The sequence below is a fragment of the Macaca nemestrina genome, chromosome 10, assembly GCF_043159975.1.
Source record: "Macaca nemestrina isolate mMacNem1 chromosome 10, mMacNem.hap1, whole genome shotgun sequence".
Taxonomy (NCBI): Eukaryota; Metazoa; Chordata; class Mammalia; order Primates; family Cercopithecidae; genus Macaca; species Macaca nemestrina.
The window spans coordinates 34,496,077-34,513,599 of record NC_092134.1 but is presented as its reverse complement, the minus strand read 5'-3'; the positions used below and the strand labels follow the sequence as shown (position 1 = coordinate 34,513,599).

General features: G+C 38.3%; 1 protein-coding gene across 3 annotated transcripts in view; it reads left to right on the top strand.

The window, feature by feature from the left end:
* The window catches only part of LOC105463369 (apoptotic peptidase activating factor 1), a 90,612-nt gene that overhangs the window by 14,014 nt on the left and 59,075 nt on the right, over positions 1-17,523 (top strand). For 2 of the 3 annotated variants that reach the window (XR_011609474.1, XM_011710429.3), the window contains exons 5-12: positions 61-244; positions 3,045-3,157; positions 3,263-3,394; positions 6,463-6,701; positions 7,139-7,306; positions 8,510-8,641; positions 12,207-12,320; positions 13,109-13,293. Coding sequence is in view for 2 of the 3 variants with exons in the window: in XM_011710429.3 (XP_011708731.2) it covers positions 61-244; positions 3,045-3,157; positions 3,263-3,394; positions 6,463-6,701; positions 7,139-7,306; positions 8,510-8,641; positions 12,207-12,320; positions 13,109-13,293 (1,267 nt within the window). In the remaining variant the exon portion in view is untranslated. The remainder of the gene's footprint in view (positions 1-60; positions 245-3,044; positions 3,158-3,262; positions 3,395-6,462; positions 6,702-7,138; positions 7,307-8,509; positions 8,642-12,206; positions 12,321-13,108; positions 13,294-17,523) is intronic. The other variant, XM_071072442.1, reaches the window with a different exon arrangement.

The following is a 17,523-nucleotide window of genomic DNA, read 5'->3' as shown; positions in this document are numbered from 1 at the left end:
ACCATTTAAAGGAGGACTCCTGTTGAAAGGCCTTAAGTTCATTATTCTTTCCCTCACTAGATTGTTTCCCAGGGGGAGTGCATTGGGTTTCAGTTGGGAAACAAGACAAATCTGGACTTCTGATGAAACTGCAGAATCTTTGCACACGATTGGATCAAGATGAGAGTCTTTCCCAGAGGCTTCCACTTAACATTGAAGAGGCTAAAGACCGTCTTCGCATTCTGATGCTTCGCAAACACCCAAGGTACTGATAGTCAAATTTAGTTGGTGTGTGAAGTCCCAATAAGATGCAACTACTGACTTCTTGAGAACATCATGCCTTTTTCCTGCTGTCCTAAAAGGAGGATAAGAGAGAACCATCGCAGTCGGGCGTGGTGGCTCACGCCTGTAATCCCCGCACTTTGGGAGGCCAAGGCGTTTGGATCACCTGAGGTCAGGAGTTCAAGACCAGCCTGATTAACATGGTGAAACCCCATCTCTACTAAACATACAAAATTAGGCAGGTATTGGTGGCGCGTGCCTGTAATTCCAGCTGCTCGGGAGGCTGAGGCAGGAGAATCGCTTGAACTCGGGAGGCGGAGGTTGCAGTGAGCCGAGATCGTGCCATTGCACTCTAGCCTGGGCAATAAGAGTGAAACTGTCAAAAAAAAAAAAAAAGAAAGAAAGAAAGAAAGAAAGAAAAAGAAAAGAGAAAGAACCATTGCTTTCTTGCTTTTCTTTCTTGTATTTAAAAAGATAAAAAAAAAAAAGGGGCTGCCATTTGGCCTAAAGTTGCTTTTTTTCTTTGCTTCCTATCTATCACATTGTCTCATATGTACGATTGTAGGCTCTCAGGGAATGTCTTAAGTAGGTGAGTTTGTGAGTGGTCTTTGCTAGAAAGTGCAAACTTCTTACTTTGAATCCATTATTTCTAATGGGTTAACATAGAACAAGAGAGAATAAATGCAGGCAACTGATAAATGTCAGGAAAGGGCCAGGCACAGTGGCTTGTGCCTGTAGTCACAGCACTTTGAGAGGCCATGATGGATAGTTTGCTTGAGCCCAGGAGTTCAAGACCAGCGTGGGCAACATGACAAAACCCTGTCTTTCTAAAAAATAGAAAAATTAGTCTGATGTGGTGGTACATCATTCAGTAGTGGTCCCAGCTACTCAGGAGACTAAGGTGGGAGGATCACTTGAGCCTGGGAGATCAAGGCTGCAGTGAACCTAGATTGTGCCACTGTATTCCAGCTTGGATGGCAGAGGAAGACCCTATTTCAATTTAAAAAAAAGTCAGGAAGGATTTTTAATGGAGCTCTTCTTTTGTCTTAGTTTCTAGAAATATACATGTGACTCTTCTACTTCGATACACTTCAGGAGTGAGTTTGTTTTGTTTGTTCAACAGTTAATTAATTCAGCAAATACTTACCATTATAATTATGTGCCAGGCACTGTTACCAAGTGTTTCACCGTTTTCATTAGCCAAAAGGGAGACAGCAGTTTAGCTGCTGCTAGTCTTAAGAGTATAACCTTGGATTCAGTCAACAATTTGATTTCTGTCATCTAACAGCCTCTCTTTCATTTGTTCATTTAACCAACATTGAGTGTTGTGCCAGGTTCTGGGCCAAGTGCTGCAAGTATAAAGATAAATAAAGCATTCTTTGGGAATGTTATAGTATATTGAGTGAGAGGTAGTGGCTCTGCACTTTTTAAAAATGCCATAATGCACCCAAGGATGCAGTCTGTAGCAGTTGCTGAGTATGGCAGTGATTCTCAAATTGGTAAGGGTATTAATATCAGAATATAGGGTGAGAAGAGTATTTTTGGGAAAAGCCTACTAGGTGATTCTGATGCATACTTGTTATATTATCTTGGTGCAATCTCTGCTAACTGCAAGCTCCGCCTCCTGGGTTCAAGTGATTCTCCTGCCTCAGCCTCCTGAATAGCTGGGACTACAGGTACCTGCCACCACGCCTGGCTAATTTTTTGTATTTTTAGTAGAGATGGGGTTTCACCATGTTAGCCAGGATGGTCTCGATCTCCTGACCTCGTGATCCGCCCACCTCGGCCTCCCAAAGTGCTGGGATTGCAGGCGTGAGCCACCACGCCTAGCCCCTCGTTCTCTTGATATTGATTTATATAGAGGAAATAGGGATTGAGATCACTAACCCTTCCCTCTTTAATTGCTCGGTAACTTTACCCTAGTTCTGCTTTCCCTTTTTTGCAAAAATAAAAGTGACTTCTGTTGAGTAAAATAATGTAGCCACCTTCAGATGTGTCAGACTAGCTTATAAAACCAGGCATATTTTTTTAATCTCTCAGTCTCATTTGGTTTATGCTTTTGTAATTTTTCAACCTATATATGTGCCTAGAGTATTTTTTTGTAACGTGCAGCCACAGTGTGTCATTTAGACAAAAATGCTAGTGTATAATTATGCTATCAGGTTTTAGTTATATTTTTTCCCTTCATCTGTTCTAGTGAGTTTAGAAAAGTTTTTAGAGAGACCAATTGGGAATTGATATAGAGGTTCTTAGTTACTATGAATAAACACATTGTTTAAAAAAAAAACCACTTGTATGAAAGGTAATGTTCTTTTAGGTTGCAACATTTGAAATTGCTAGTTTTATAGGTAAAAAATGGTTACATATCATCGTTACTGTATGATGCATTCTAATGCTAACCTGAGCTCAGTTCTAGTTTGGTTTTGTTGCTTAAAGACTGAGTTGGAAAATCACATTACTTGGATAGTAATGGTCCCCCTTTTTTTTTTTAAGGCACTCAGTAAGTGGTGGCTGAACCTTTTATGGTAGGATCTGTAATTTTAATATGTTCTGATTTAGGGTTTGAGGAGAAAGAAGTCTCTAATTTTTTTTTTCCGTATTTGAATCAGCATATTGAGAAAAGAGTGTAGCAAAGAGGAAGACTCATTTTCCTAAACCTAGCTATCTATTTGTTTAAAAAAATTTTTAATTTGGTAGATTTTAAAAGACACTGGTGTGATTATCTTTTTAAAAGGAAGCTTAAAATAAGTGTCATTAGTGATTAATTTTTTTTTTTTAATTAGGTCTCTGTTGATCTTGGATGATGTTTGGGACTCTTGGGTGCTGAAAGCTTTTGACAATCAGTGTCAGATTCTTCTTACAACCAGAGACAAGAGTGTTACAGATTCAGTAATGGGTAAGATTATTCATTAACTTTTTAGTACCTTTATATTTAATTCAATTACATTTAAATATGTGGCATACCAAATTACTTACTTTGTCTTGTGATTTTTGTTTGCAGGTCCTAAATATGTAGTCCCTGTGGAGAGTTCCTTAGGAAAAGAAAAAGGACTTGAAATTTTATCCCTTTTTGTTAATATGAAGAAAGCAGATTTGCCAGAACAAGCTCATAGTATTATAAAAGAATGTAAAGGTATGGTTATTTATTTTGTTTATGAGGAGGTTATAGGGAGTTATATAATTTCCCTTTTGTAAATTAAGCTAACGAATGTGATAACTTAGCACATGAACATCCAAGAACTTTTCTGGGAGATTTAGTATTTTAGGTTCTTCTCTGATATCTTAAATGGATACATGATATTATGGTATTTATTTATTCATTAAAATAATATTTACTATCTACCCACAGTGTGTTAGAGACCACATTAGCGAGAGAAGTGAGACACAGATGTGACCTCTGCTGTCAGAGTTAAAAATATAGTGAGAATCAGATTTAAAACTTGTATTTGCTTGGGATTTTATAAAAATAGTATTCTAATTTGGTAAGTTAAAACTGGTGTCTTAATTTGCATTTTTCGTTAGTGAAGTTAAACTTTTTACTTGTTTATTGAATATGTTTTAAGAAATTATCCTTGACTTTAAGAAATTATCCTTGACTCACTTTTCTTTTTTGATATAAGCATTTTTAACTTATTTCTAAATACTCTAAAAATTGAAACTATTAGCTCTTTGTCATATTTTTACAAGTATTATTTCCCAGTAAAACAATTTTTTAATGTAAAATTTATATATAGGATCTCGCTATGTTGCCCAGGCTGGTCTTGAACTACTTGCCTCAAATGATCCTCCTACCTTAGCCTCCCAAAGCGCTGGGACTACAGGCATGAGTCACCATGTCCAGCCTGTTTCCCAGTTTTTTGTGTACTTTTTATTTGTTGTATTCTTTTGACATATAGAAGCTTAAAATTTTATACAGTCAAATCTATCAACTCTTAAAATTATTTCTTTCATTGTTGCTATGCTTGGAAATACCTTATTTTTCTTCTTTTTCTTTTTTTTTCTCTTTTGAGACGGAATCTCACTCTGTCGTCCAGGCTGGAGTGCAGTGGCGTGATCTTGGCTCACTGCAACTTCTGCCTCCCAGGTTCAAGCAGTTCTTCTGCCTCAGCCTCTCGAGTATCTAGAACTACAGGCATGTGCCACCATGCCCGGCTAATTTTTATATTTTCAGTAGAGACGAGGTTTTGCCATGTTGGTCAGGCTGGTCTCAAACTCCTGACCTCAGGTGATTGCCCGCCTCGGCCTCCCAAAGTGCTGGGATTATAGGCATGAGCTACCATACCTGGCCACCTTATTTTTCATTTTGCCATCAAATAGAGACACAGTTTTGTTTGTTTATTTATTTATTTTTTGAGACTGAGTCTCACTCTGTCGCCCAGACTTCAGTGCAGTGGCGTGATCTCTGCTCACTGCAACCTCTGCTGCCCAGGTTCAAGTGATCCTCCTGCCTCAGCCTCCTAATAGCTGGGATTACAGGCGTGTGCCACTGCACCCAGCTAATTTTTGTAGTTTTAGTAGAGACGGGGTTTCACCATCGTGGCCAGGGTAGTCTTGAACTTCTGACCTCGTGATCCACCTGCCTCGGCCACCCAAAGTGCTGGGATTACAGGCCTGAGCTACCACACCTGGCCAGTTTTGTTTATTTTTGAAGAAATCTTACACTTAGGAAAAATGCTTGATTTGTAGTTATTACAAAGGGTGATGCATGTCCATTTTGAAAATGTGTGAAACTATAAAGAAAAAATAGAAATTATCCATAATCTGATAATTATTAGCATCATGAGAGTATTGCCTCCAGTCTTTTAGAACAAAGATTTTAAAAATTGAGATTATGTATACATAGTTTTGGATCTTGCCCTTATTTTTGAAGAGCCAGGGTCTTGCTCTGTCACCCAGGCTGGAGTGCAGTGACAAGATCACAGCTCACTGCAGGCTTGAATGTCTCATCTTAAGCAATCCTCCTGCCCCTGCCTCCTGAATAGCTGGGACTGCAGATACTCACCACCTACCTGGGTAATTTTTAATTTTTTTTGTAGGGATAGGGTCTCACTATGTTGCCCAGGCAGGTCTCAAACTTCTGCCCTCAAGCAATCCTCCCACCTCAGTCTCCTGAAGTGCTAAAACTAAGACGCATGTCACCACACCCAGCTGGACCTTACCCCTTTTTTTTTTTTTCTTTTGAGACGGAGTCTCGCTCTATTGTCCAGGCTGGAGCACAGTGGCGTGATCTTGGCTCACTGCAAGCTCCGCCTCCCGGGTTCACGCCATTCTCCTGCCTCAGCCTCCTGAGTAGCTGGGACTACAGGTGCCCACCACCATGCCCCGCTAATTTTTTTGTATTTTTAGTAGAGGCGAGGTTTCACCACGTTAGCCAGGCTAGTCTTGATCTCCTGACTTTGTGATCTGCCCGCCTTGGCCTCCCGAAGTGCTGGGATTACAGGCGTGAGCCACTGCGCCTGGCTGACCTTACCCTTTTTATATATCTTGAGCATTTTCCCATGTTGTTAAATATTTTTTTGAAAAAAATTTACCAGTGGCATAATATTGATATATCTTAATTTATTCAACCACTTCTCTGTTATTGGACATTGTTTACATTATTTAAGATTTTTTTCACCGTTCTAAGTATGCTGTGATGAATATCCTTAAATTTAATCATTCTTTTTTTTTTTTTTTATTTAAGACAGGCTCTCACACTGTTTCCCAGGCTGGGATGCAGTGGTGCCATCATGGCTCACTGTAGCCTCAACCTCCTGGACTGAAGCAATCCTCCTACCTCAGCCTCCTAAGTAGCTGGTACTATAGGCACGTACCACCACACCTGGCTGATATTTCTAATTTTTATTTTTAGTAGAGACAAGGTCTCATTATGTTGCTCAGGCTGGCATATATATATATATATATATATATATATATATATATATATATGTATATGTATTTTTTTTTTTTTGTAACGACATCTTAGCCAGATTTGATCTATGTTATTTTGACTTAATAATCAGGAACTTATTAAATTAAATCTTATTTCTAATTTTTTTGGGAATAAATATCTAGAAGTGAAGTCAAGAGTGATAAATACTTAAGGCTTTTGATAACGTGCAGCAGAAATTGTTTCTTAGTAGCGTAAGTAAGTTGATTCTTAGTAGTGACAAAATAGGATGGTATTAGCACAGTGACTTCCTTTTTTTTTTTTTTTTAAAGGCTCTCCCCTTGTAGTATCTTTAATTGGTGCACTTTTACGTGATTTTCCCAATCGCTGGGAGTACTACCTCAAACAACTTCAGAATAAGCAGTTTAAGAGAATAAGGAAATCTTCGTCTTATGATTATGAGGCTCTAGATGAAGCCATGTCTATAAGTGTTGAAATGCTCAGAGAAGACATCAAATATTATTACACAGATCTTTCCATCCTTCAGAAGGACGTTAAGGTGCCTACAAAGGTAATGGGATCAATGATCCTTATCATTGGGTATTTATTGCATGTAAGCTTTGATATAGTACTGAGCATGTTGTTACAGAGAACCTTGGAAGAATAAGACCCAGGGGACTGAGGTGGTGGGGTGTTGGGTGTAGAAGTCCCTCTGCTGTTAGCCTCCATTAAGGGCTCTGTGTTGAACTCAGGAGTTAACCTATTTTTGTGGTGCTAGTGCAGCTGAAGAAGCATCTGACTTCTCTTTCTCTTTTCTATCTTGAGGAGTAGTTGGGTTTCTTCTTAAGAAATGAGACATTCTTACTTAGGGCTTTAAGATACAGTTTTTGTGTGTGTGTGTGTGTGTGAGATAATACCTGTGTGTGTGTGTGTGTGTGTGTGTGTGATAATACCTGTCTACAGTCCTGGTCATTTTGTGGCATATTAAATACTTACAATGATTCCTAGGTGTTATGTATTCTCTGGGACATGGAAACTGAAGAAGTTGAAGACATACTGCAGGAGTTTGTAAATAAGTCTCTTTTATTTTGTGATCGGAATGGAAAGTCGTTTCGTTATTATTTACATGATCTTCAAGTAGATTTTCTTACAGAGAAGAATTGCAGCCAGCTTCAGGTACTTGAATCTTGGTTTACTTTTTTTTTCTTTTTCCTTTGAAATAATTTTAGATTTATTGAAAAGTTACAAAATAGTAGACAGTTTCTATGCATAAGTCCTTCACCTAGCTTCCCCTAATACTAACATTTTATATAACCATAGTACAGTTGTTAAAGCCAGAAAATTAACATTGATACAATACTGTTCGTTAATCTACATGTTCTTTTTGTGGTCCAGGCCAATTTAGGATCCCGTATTGCATGTGATTGTCTTGTTTCCCTACTTGTCATTTTTTCAGTCTCCTCAAATCTGTGAAAATTTATCAGTCTTTATCTTTCGTGGCCTTGTCACTTTTGAAGAGTACTGGCTAGTAATTTTGTACAGTATACCCAAATTTGGTTTTGTCTGATGTTTTCTCCTGACTACATTGAAGTTACACATATTTGGCAAGAATACCAATGATGTTGTATCTTTCTCAGTGGCATCATATGCTAAGAGTACTTGGTGGTTTTTAAAAAAATTTTTGTAGAGATAGCGTTTTGCCATGTTGCTCAGGCTGGTATTGAACTCCTGGGCTCAAGTGATCCACCTGCCTTGGCCTCCCAAGGTGCTGGGATTGTAGGTATGAGCCACTATGCCCAGACTGTTGGTGTTGATATGTTTTATTATGGGTGATGTTAATGTTGATAATTTGGTTAAAGTGGTATCTGCCAGGTTTCTCCACTGTAAAGTCATTATTTTGTGGGGAGCTTCTCTCTCTCTCTCTCTCTGTGAGTGTGTGTGTGTATGTGTGTGTGTGTGTATATATATATATATATATTTTTTTTTTTTTTTTGAGACAGGGTCTCACTGTGTTGCCCAGGCTGGCATGCAGTGGCTCACTTCAACCTTAAACTCCTGGGCTCAAATGATCCTGAGTAGCTAATTCCCGAGTAGCTGGGTCCGCAGGCACGTGCCACCACACCTGACTGTTTTTTTATTTTTTATCTTTTTGTAAAAAATAAAACATAGGGATATCTCCCTATGTTGCCCAGGCTGGTCTTGAAGTCCTGGCCTCAGGTGATCCTCCTACCTTGGTCTCCCAAAGTGCTGGCATTACAGGTGTGAGCCACCAAGCCTGGCCTCTCTGTGCATTCTTAATAGCTTTGGAAGCTGAAGTTACTGTGATGCTTAGGTTATAAAATTGTTTCTGGCTTCTGAAATGTTTCATTTGGGTTGCAGGATCTACATAAAAAGATAATCACTCAGTTTCAGAGATATCACCAGCCGCATACTCTTTCACCAGATCAGGAAGACTGTATGTATTGGTACAACTTTCTGGCCTATCACATGGCCAGTGCCAAGATGCACAAGGTAAGATGACCCATTTAAAAATTATTTTACCTGACTTTCCTTTTTCCATTACGTGCTTTTTTCTGGTTTATTTTTTTGTCTTGAATTTTGTTTATATTGCTTTCCATTTGAATTTTTTTTTTTTTTGAGACAGGGTCTCACTTTGTCACTCAGGCTGGAGTGCAGTGGCACAATCTCAGCTCATTACAACTTTAACCTCCTGGGCTCAAGTGATCCTTCCACCTCAGCCCCCATGTAGCTGGGAGTACAGGCACACGCCACCATGCCTGGCTAATATTTTTGTATTTTTGGTGGACATGGGGTTTCACCATGTTGCCCAGGCTGGTCTCAAACTCCTGAGCTCGACCTGAGCTCAAGTGATCCACTCCCCTCAACCTCCCAAAGTGTTAGGATTACAGGCATGAGCCACCGCAGCCAGCTGAAGATTTGAATTTTTATGTAGTTAAATTTCCCATTGTTGTTGTCATTGTTGTTTGGTATTTTGCTTTGCTGTCCTGTTCATAAACATGTTTTGTTTTATTAGTATCATTTTTTTATTAGTAAAAATGGGATTGTAGCCTGTGCAATTATTTTTGTTTTTACCTGTAGTGATTAGAAAAGGTACCTTAGTAACTAGTAAATGAACCACCTCAGAATTAATCCTCTTCTTACTAGTAGCTTTCCTTCTTGGGCAGTATGGATTTATTTTGTAAGCGTTGAGAGGAAATGGATAGTGGAAAAGTATATTCATTGATTCAATAAATATTTATTGAGTGCTTGTTATGTATATTGCTCTTCATTAAGAGGATAAAGCACAGGCACAAAGTCTCTGCTCTCATTGAGTTTATGTTCTGGGAGGAGGCAGACATTAAACAAATTTATTGTATTTCGGTGGGTAGTTAAGTGCTTAGAAGAAGGAGAGAGCAGGGAAGGGGAAAGAAAGTGATGATAGAGGGGTAGAATCATCATGATTTGCTGATGGGTTTGATACGCATTAAAAGAGAAAGAAGAATCAAAGATGACTCCAACTCCAATGGAAAGAATGGAGTCCATGAACTGAAATAGAGTTCTGTGGGAGAACAAGCTTTTTCCTGCAGAGAATGGGGATGGTTAAGAACTCATTTTGGATATATTAAGTCTGATAAACCTATTAAGACATCTGGCTGGAAATATTGAATAGGTGGTTAGATATGTGAGTCTGGAATTCTGGGGAGAATTATAGATGAAACATGAAAATAGGGAATTGTTAGCACATAGATGGTATTTGATTGAAGTCATGACTCCCAAGTAGCTACTCAAAATGTTTACATTTGGAAAACCATAAGTACTTTCAGTAATTTTTCTATGCTCAGGTATGTTATTTCTTGGTTATAATACATAGTAAATTGTTGTAGTTTGTTTTTTTCATCTAGCAAAATATATTCACATTTAATAATGTATATTGGAATGATGGCATTCCAATAAATATCTGTGCCCTAATTTACTTAACCAAACTTTAATTATCGAACATTTAGGTTTTCAGTTTTTTTTATCCTTATGATGTTGTAATGAGCATTCTTGTTTATCTTTGTACCTATGTTGTTTCCTTGGCAAATTCTGAGAAGTAGAATCACTGAACCAATGTACCTTTTTAAAGCTTATGATATATATATGTATATGTATGATATATATATGATATATATATGATAGTGTGGCAGATTCAGTTCTCTTTAGCCTTTTTTCTGACTTTAAAAGTAATGGTTGATTTTCATTGGAAAACTTAGAAAAAAGAGCCGGGCGCAGTGGCGGGCGCCTGTAGTCCCAGCTACTCGGGAGGCTGGGGCAGGAGAATGGCGTGAACCCAGGAGGCGGAGCTTGTAGTGAGCCAGGATCGCGCCACTGCACTCCAGCTTGGGCGACAGAGCAAGACTCCGTCTCAAAAAAAAAAAAAAAAAAAAAAAAAAAACTTAGAAAAAAAACTATAAAAAAGAAAACAGATCACAACCATTGCTAATGCTCTTGTGTATAGTTTTCTAGATCATTTTGCTGCTTCTATAAATACACTTGTCCTTTAAAACCAAATGGGATCATAATAGAAAGTCTCATATATTGCTTTTTACCACTTAATTACATTGAATCATCAACTTTTCTTGTCATTTATATAGAGTGACATGATTTTTAAAGCTGCATGTTATTTCATTGTATAGCTACATTGTGAATGGCCAATTGGTTGATGGACAATTGGTTGATGGTTATTTTCTTAGGATACTTTTTTATAAGTGGAATTTCTGGGTCAAATAGTATGTGCAGTTTAAATTTTAGTACAGATTGCCAGACTGCTCTCCAGAAGGGTACTCCGTTTTATATGCCTACCAGCAGTGGTTGAAAGTATTCATTTCCTCTGATCCCAGCTAATCACCTCACCTCACCTCACCTCACCCCCTCTCCTCTCCTCTCCTCTCCTCTCCTCTCCTCTCCTCTCCTCTCCTCTCCTCTCCTCTCCTCTCCTCTCCCCTCCCCTCCCCTCCCCTCCCCTCCCCTCCCCGCCCCTCCCTTCCCCTTCCCTCCCCTCCCCTCCCCACCCTTGGCCTTTCTTTGACAGGATCTCACTGTGTTGCCCAGGCTGGAGTGTACTGCCATGATTTCAGCTGAAATCACTACAACCTACACTTCCTGGGCTCAGGTGATCCTTCCACCTCAGCTTCCTGAGTAGCTGGGACCACAGGTATGCACCACCACACCCAGCTAATTTTTGTATGTTTCAAAGAGATGAGGTTTCACTGTGTTGCCCAGGCTGATCTTAAGCACCTGGGCTCAAGTGATCCACCCTCTTCGGCTTCTCAAAGTGCTAGGATTATAGGTTTGAGCCACTGTGCCCAGCCCCAGCTAATATTCTTACTACTCCTTTCGTCTTTAGAGATCTGATACTTTAAAAATGGTAAATGTTTCTTGTTTCACTTTGATTACCAACCTGAGATTTTGGCCATCTATACTTTTTATTTTGTGAATTGTGGCTCTCATCCTTTGCTTTTACCTCCTTTACCTATTTTTTCTCTTGCAATGTTTTTCTTTTTCTTATTGTTTTATTAGAATTTTCTATAAAAATAATTTTCTATAAAAATAAATACTGAAGCCCTCATCTATCATATATGTTACAAATAAGTATTTTTTAAAAACTTCTTTGGTCTTGAGTTTAATTTATATTGCTTTCTACTGTATTGAAGATTTGAATTTTTATGTAGTTAAATACACTTTTTTATGTAGTTAAGTGCAGTTTTTATTGTTTGGTATTTTGCTTTGGGGTCATGTTTACAAAGATTTCCTTTACTACAAGCTTACAAAAATATTTATTTGTATTTTCTAGTATTTTACAATGTTTTCTATTTTCTATTTAAATTTTTAACCAACCGGGGTTTATTTGGAGCTAAAGTATGAGGCCCATTTTATGATTCTTTGGAACTATAGATGTATTCTTTCTCACTTGCTTCCTTTGCATCCTTTAAATTCTAGATATTTACTGTTTCTCTTAGTAGTGTGAGGATAATGATGTTATACCTAAAATGTTTTGATCTCTAACAGTGCTGCTGATGTTACTTTTTTTTTAAAGGAACTTTGTGCTTTAATGTTTTCCCTGGATTGGATTAAAGCAAAAACAGAACTTGTAGGCCCTGCTCATCTGATTCATGAATTTGTGGAATACAGACATATACTAGATGAAAAGGTATGTATATTAATATGAAAAATTAGTGCTTAAAGGAATATCATTTTTTTTGACATTTAATTCTAGGTTTAATGATGGGGATGAGCAGAATAGAAGGGGTGAAGAGAATAGAAGGGGTGAAGATAATTTCCCTCCTTTGATCTTTGGTGATTCTAATTAATTTGCTTCCCAGCCTACTGGGAAAGTAGGTAGGATTGAAGTTTAAAAGCTGGGAAAATAAGATGTTCAGTGGTTTTTTTTAAAAAAAGAATGTATTAAGAAATGTGTTTTTAAGGCCGGGCGCGGTGGCTCAAGCCTGTAATCCCAGCACTTTGGGAGGCCGAGACGGGCGGATCACGAGGTCAGGAGATCGAGACCATCCTGGCTGACACGGTGAAACCCCGTCTCTACTTTAAAAAATACAAAAAACTAGCCGGGCGAGGTGGCGGCGCCTGTAGTCCCAGCTACTCGGGAGGCTGAGGCAGGAGAATGGCGTGAACCCGGGAGGCGGAGCTTGCAGTGAGCTGAGATCCGGCCACTGCACTCCAGCCTGGGCGGCAGAGCGAGACTCCGTCTCAAAAAAAAAAAAAAAAAAAAAAAAGAAATGTGTTTTTAATGAGATTTTTTACCCTATGTTTAAAAGTCAGAAGAGGATTCCTATGTATTTGGTACCTAATGGTTGGCTGTTCAATTTTAGTTCACATAAAGAATATTTCATTTAAGCTTTTAAAGTGGCAAGATCACAGAAACAGAAAAATGTCAGATCCTGGCTCTGATTGTGTTTCTAAGAGATTTCAGTTTATTTATAGGATTGTGCAGTCAGTGAGAATTTTCAGGAGTTTTTATCTTTAAATGGACACCTTCTTGGACGACAGCCATTTCCTAATATTGTACAACTGGGTCTCTGTGAGCCGGAAACTTCAGAAGTTTATCAGCAAGCTAAGCTGCAGGCCAAGCAGGAGGTCGATAATGGAATGCTTTACCTGGAATGGATGTAAGTAGGTTAGGAGAGAAACCAACAGGAGCGGTGCGCTAACTATGTCATTATTTTTCAGGTGGTGAATACGTTCACTCCAGGAAGATTTAACTACTTTCAAAAGGGCTGGAACTTTTAATAAGCATTCTTACTTATTGAAAAGTTCTAGAGAAGTAAGCATAGGAGAAAATGATTGTATTTTCAAAGAATCCATATAAATAGATGCCTGTAAGACATTTTGACAAATTATCCTAAATATTCAGTACTAAGTGCTTGACTTACTGTAATTTAGTATAGTGGTGAAGAGCATGGACTTTGGAGCCACAGAGCTGGGTTTGAGCTTCAGTTCTAAAACCTAATAATTCTGTGACTTTGAACAAGTTATAGGTTCTTCTCTCATGTGTAAAATCCTTTGAAATAAGTGCTATTTCCATGAAGATTGTATTTATTTATTTATTTATTTATTTATTTATTTATTTTTGAAACAGAGTCTCACTCTGTTGCACAGGCTGGAGTGCAGTGGCGTGATCTTGGCTCATTGCAACCTCCACTTCCCGTATTCAAGTGATTCTCCTGCCTCAGCCTCCCAAGTAGCTGGGATTATAGGCGCCCACCACCATGCCTGACTAGTTTTTATATTTTTAGTGGAGACGGGATTTTGTCATGTTGGCCAGGCTGGTCTCAAACTCCTGACCTCAAGTGATCTGCATGCCTCGGTCTCCCAAAGTGCTGGAACTACAGGCATGAACCACCACGCCTGGCCTTCTCTGAAGATTTAAATGAGATAATGGCTGTAACGTATTTTGCACTTTCCTTTGCATACATAGTCCTTATTAAATGACCACTGAACCCTGATTATTCTCTCCCTTTTTTTTTTTTTTTTTAGATGGAGTCTTGTTCTGTCGCCCAGGCTGGAGTGCAGTAGCGTGCTCTCGGCTCACTGCAAGCTCCGCCTCCCGGGTTCACGCCATTCTCCTGCCTCAGCATCCTGAGTAGCTGGGACTACAGGCGCTTCCCACCATCCCCGGCTAATTTTTTTTTGTATTTTTTAGTAGAGACAGGATTTCACCGTGTTAGCCAGGATGGTCTCGACCTCCTGACCTCGTGATCTGCCTGCCTCGGCCTCCCAAAGTGCTGGGATTAACAGGCGTGAGCTACCACGCCCGGCCTTGATTATTCTCTCTTAAAGGAGTTTCTATTGCTCTTACCTTAATCTTGTCAGCTTATAAAAAGGAAAGGATAGATATTAATACCATCTTTTTAATACCTGTTATGATGCTACATAATCAAGTTATTCTATTTAATCCTTACCTTATAAAAATTTAAATACCTAAAATTGCCCTGTTTTACAAATGAGAAAATTGAGGCACAGAGAGATTTGGACTTGGCTAAGTTCATGTGACTTGCTGAATGGGATTTAAACCTTGGGTCTTGTGGCCGGGCGTAGTGGCTCATGCCTGGAATCCCAGCATTTTGGGAGGCCAAGGTGGTGGATCACCTGAGGTTAAGAGTTTGAGACTAGCCTGGCCAACATGGTGAAACCCCATCTCTACTAAAAATACAGAAATTAGCTGGACGTGGTGAATCGTTTGAACCTGGGAGGCAGAGGCTGCAGTGAGCTGAGATTGTGCCACTTGTACTCCAGCCTGGGCAACAAAGCGAGACTCTGTCTCAAAAAACAAAAAAACACCTTGGGTCTGCCTGGCTTTATTTTGCATGCTCCTTCCATATGTCATGCTTCCCTTATAGCTTGAAATAATAAATATTAGTGGTTCTCTTTTCATTTGTGTAATTTATATCTAAATAGAAGTCCAGGTTGGTATCTGTGGATCTTTATGGCATTAGGCCCTCTTTCCAAATAAGTCAGACTGCTGTAGGTGATTTTCTTGATTCAGTTTAGTTCAAGAAACATTTGAGTTTCTGTACTATACTAAGCACTGGCGTTTGAGTTTCTCTACTGTGCTAAGCACTGTTACTGGATGTGAAGTCTTTCCTCTAAGGAGTTCAAAATCTAGTAGTGAAGTAAGGGAGGGTTCCATGAAGGAGAGAATGGTATCTGAGAGAATTAAAAAAATGTTTTTAGTTAAAATATAAGTTTAGTTTTTTGTTGGTTTTGTTTATTTTTTTTGAGACAGGATCTCACTTTGTCACTTAGGTTGAGTGCAGTGGTATGATCACTGCTCACTGTAGCCTTGACCTCTTGGGCTCAAGCATTCCTCCTGCTTCAACCTCCTGAGTAGCTGAGACTATAGGCACATACTACCATGTCTAATTTTTTATTTTTTTGTAGAGATAAGGTCGCACTGTGTTGCCCAGGCTGATCTCAAATTCCTGGACACAATCGATCCTCCTTCCTTGGCCTCCCAAAGTGCTTGGATTACAGGCATTAGCCACAACACCCAGCTGGTTTTATTTTAAATAATACGTGTTCTTGATTAAGACAAAAAACAATAGTAATAGGATGTAAGATGAAAAGTCAAAGACTAGCCATTTCTCTCCTACCTTCCCACTTTCCAGAGTTGACCATTCTTTAACACTTTCTTGTGGAGGGCTCTCGCTCTCTCTGAGGAGCAGCCCCTTAACTTATGGAAGCTAGATTAGATCTGTCTGAGAGTACTGTTTGCCCCATATCATAGCATTTGTCACACTTTATGGTGATTATCTGTTTACTTGGTTTTCTCTCATACTAGTCCATGTGTTCTGAAGTGTAAAATAGTTTGGAGGTTAAAATAACATACCCTGGCTGTAGACTGCCTGGGTTTGAATCCCAGCTCTGCTATTTATTAGTTGTGTGTCGTAAGGGGAAAGTTATTTAACTTCTTTTGCCTAATGATTGTATTTTATAGCATTGTTGTAAGGATTAAATGAGTGTATGTATGTCTATAAACATATAGACATACATATAGTACTTAGAACAGCACCCAGTTCATAGAAAGTGCTCAATAAATATTAGTTGTTGTTACTAAGAATAGCATTTAGCATTTTTCTGGTCCGTATAGTTGGTATTCAGTATAAATTTGTGAAATATTGAATGAATTCATGTTTTAGTTAGTGGCTGAAATCTAATCTTAATACTTGCTCTGATCAAAGGGCATAGATAGTTCTTGTTCTCTTGTGAATTGTTGAGTTTTTACTTTTTCTTCCTGTTTTCTGCCATCGCGTCAACTGCATTTCTCCTTGTGATGTTCTCTCATAAAATGGCTAGCTATTTATAACTTATTTTAAAATTGTGTTTGACCAGGCCATATTCAAAGGATGCTTTATTTGAGTACTAGAAACTTTTTTGGTGTTTACTATAGAAAGGTTTAGGTTGGTATAAGCTTAAATTTAATTGAGTTTCTGTTTTCAGTGAAATTATTTGTTCAGTCATTCATTTGTTATTTATCTAGTACTTTTGAGCCATCTACTATATATCCATTATTATGAAGGTCACTTTCTGAGCTTTGAGGAATTGAGTAGATAGATCAGACGTAAAAAACATTTTAAAATCGAATCCTCTTAACTTTGCTAGAACTTATCTATTCTTCTAGTTGTCATCACTCTAGTTCTTATATTATACAGTCAACCCTCCGTATCCGTGGGTTCTACATCCGTGAATTCAACTAACCGTGGATTGAAAATACTAGAAAAAAAAAGTAGATAGTTATGTTTGTATTGAACATATACAGACACTTTTCTTGTTATTATTTCCTAAACATGATGGTATAACAACTGTTTACATAGCATTTACATTGTACTAGGTATTTTGAGTAATCTATAGATGATTTAGGCTATAGAGGAGGATGTGGTGGGATATATGCAAATCCTATACCATTTTATGTAAGAGACTTGAGCATCCATGGAATTTGGTATCTGTAGTGGGTCCTAGAACAAGTCCCTCATCAATATGGAGGAACAATTGTTTTTGTTTTTTTATCACTTCTACTAAAGTGTAATGCTTTTTAGGCAGGATCTAAATATCATTTACCTTTGTGTTCACTTTTATCACTTTGATCTGTCTTGTGTGTGGTTTTTTGAAGAATGATAATAGTGGCACCTTTATGTGTGGGGTGCTGTTTAGAATAGATACCATTACTTCCATTTGACATATGAAGAAATAAAAACTTGTTAGGTTAAGTAATTTGCTCATTTACACATCTAATAAGTAATATAAATGAGGTTAGATTTGTCTGACTGCCCACCCTTGACTTTTAAAATAAACACAACACTATTTGACATATTTACTTAAAGTGACAGTGATGTAATGTA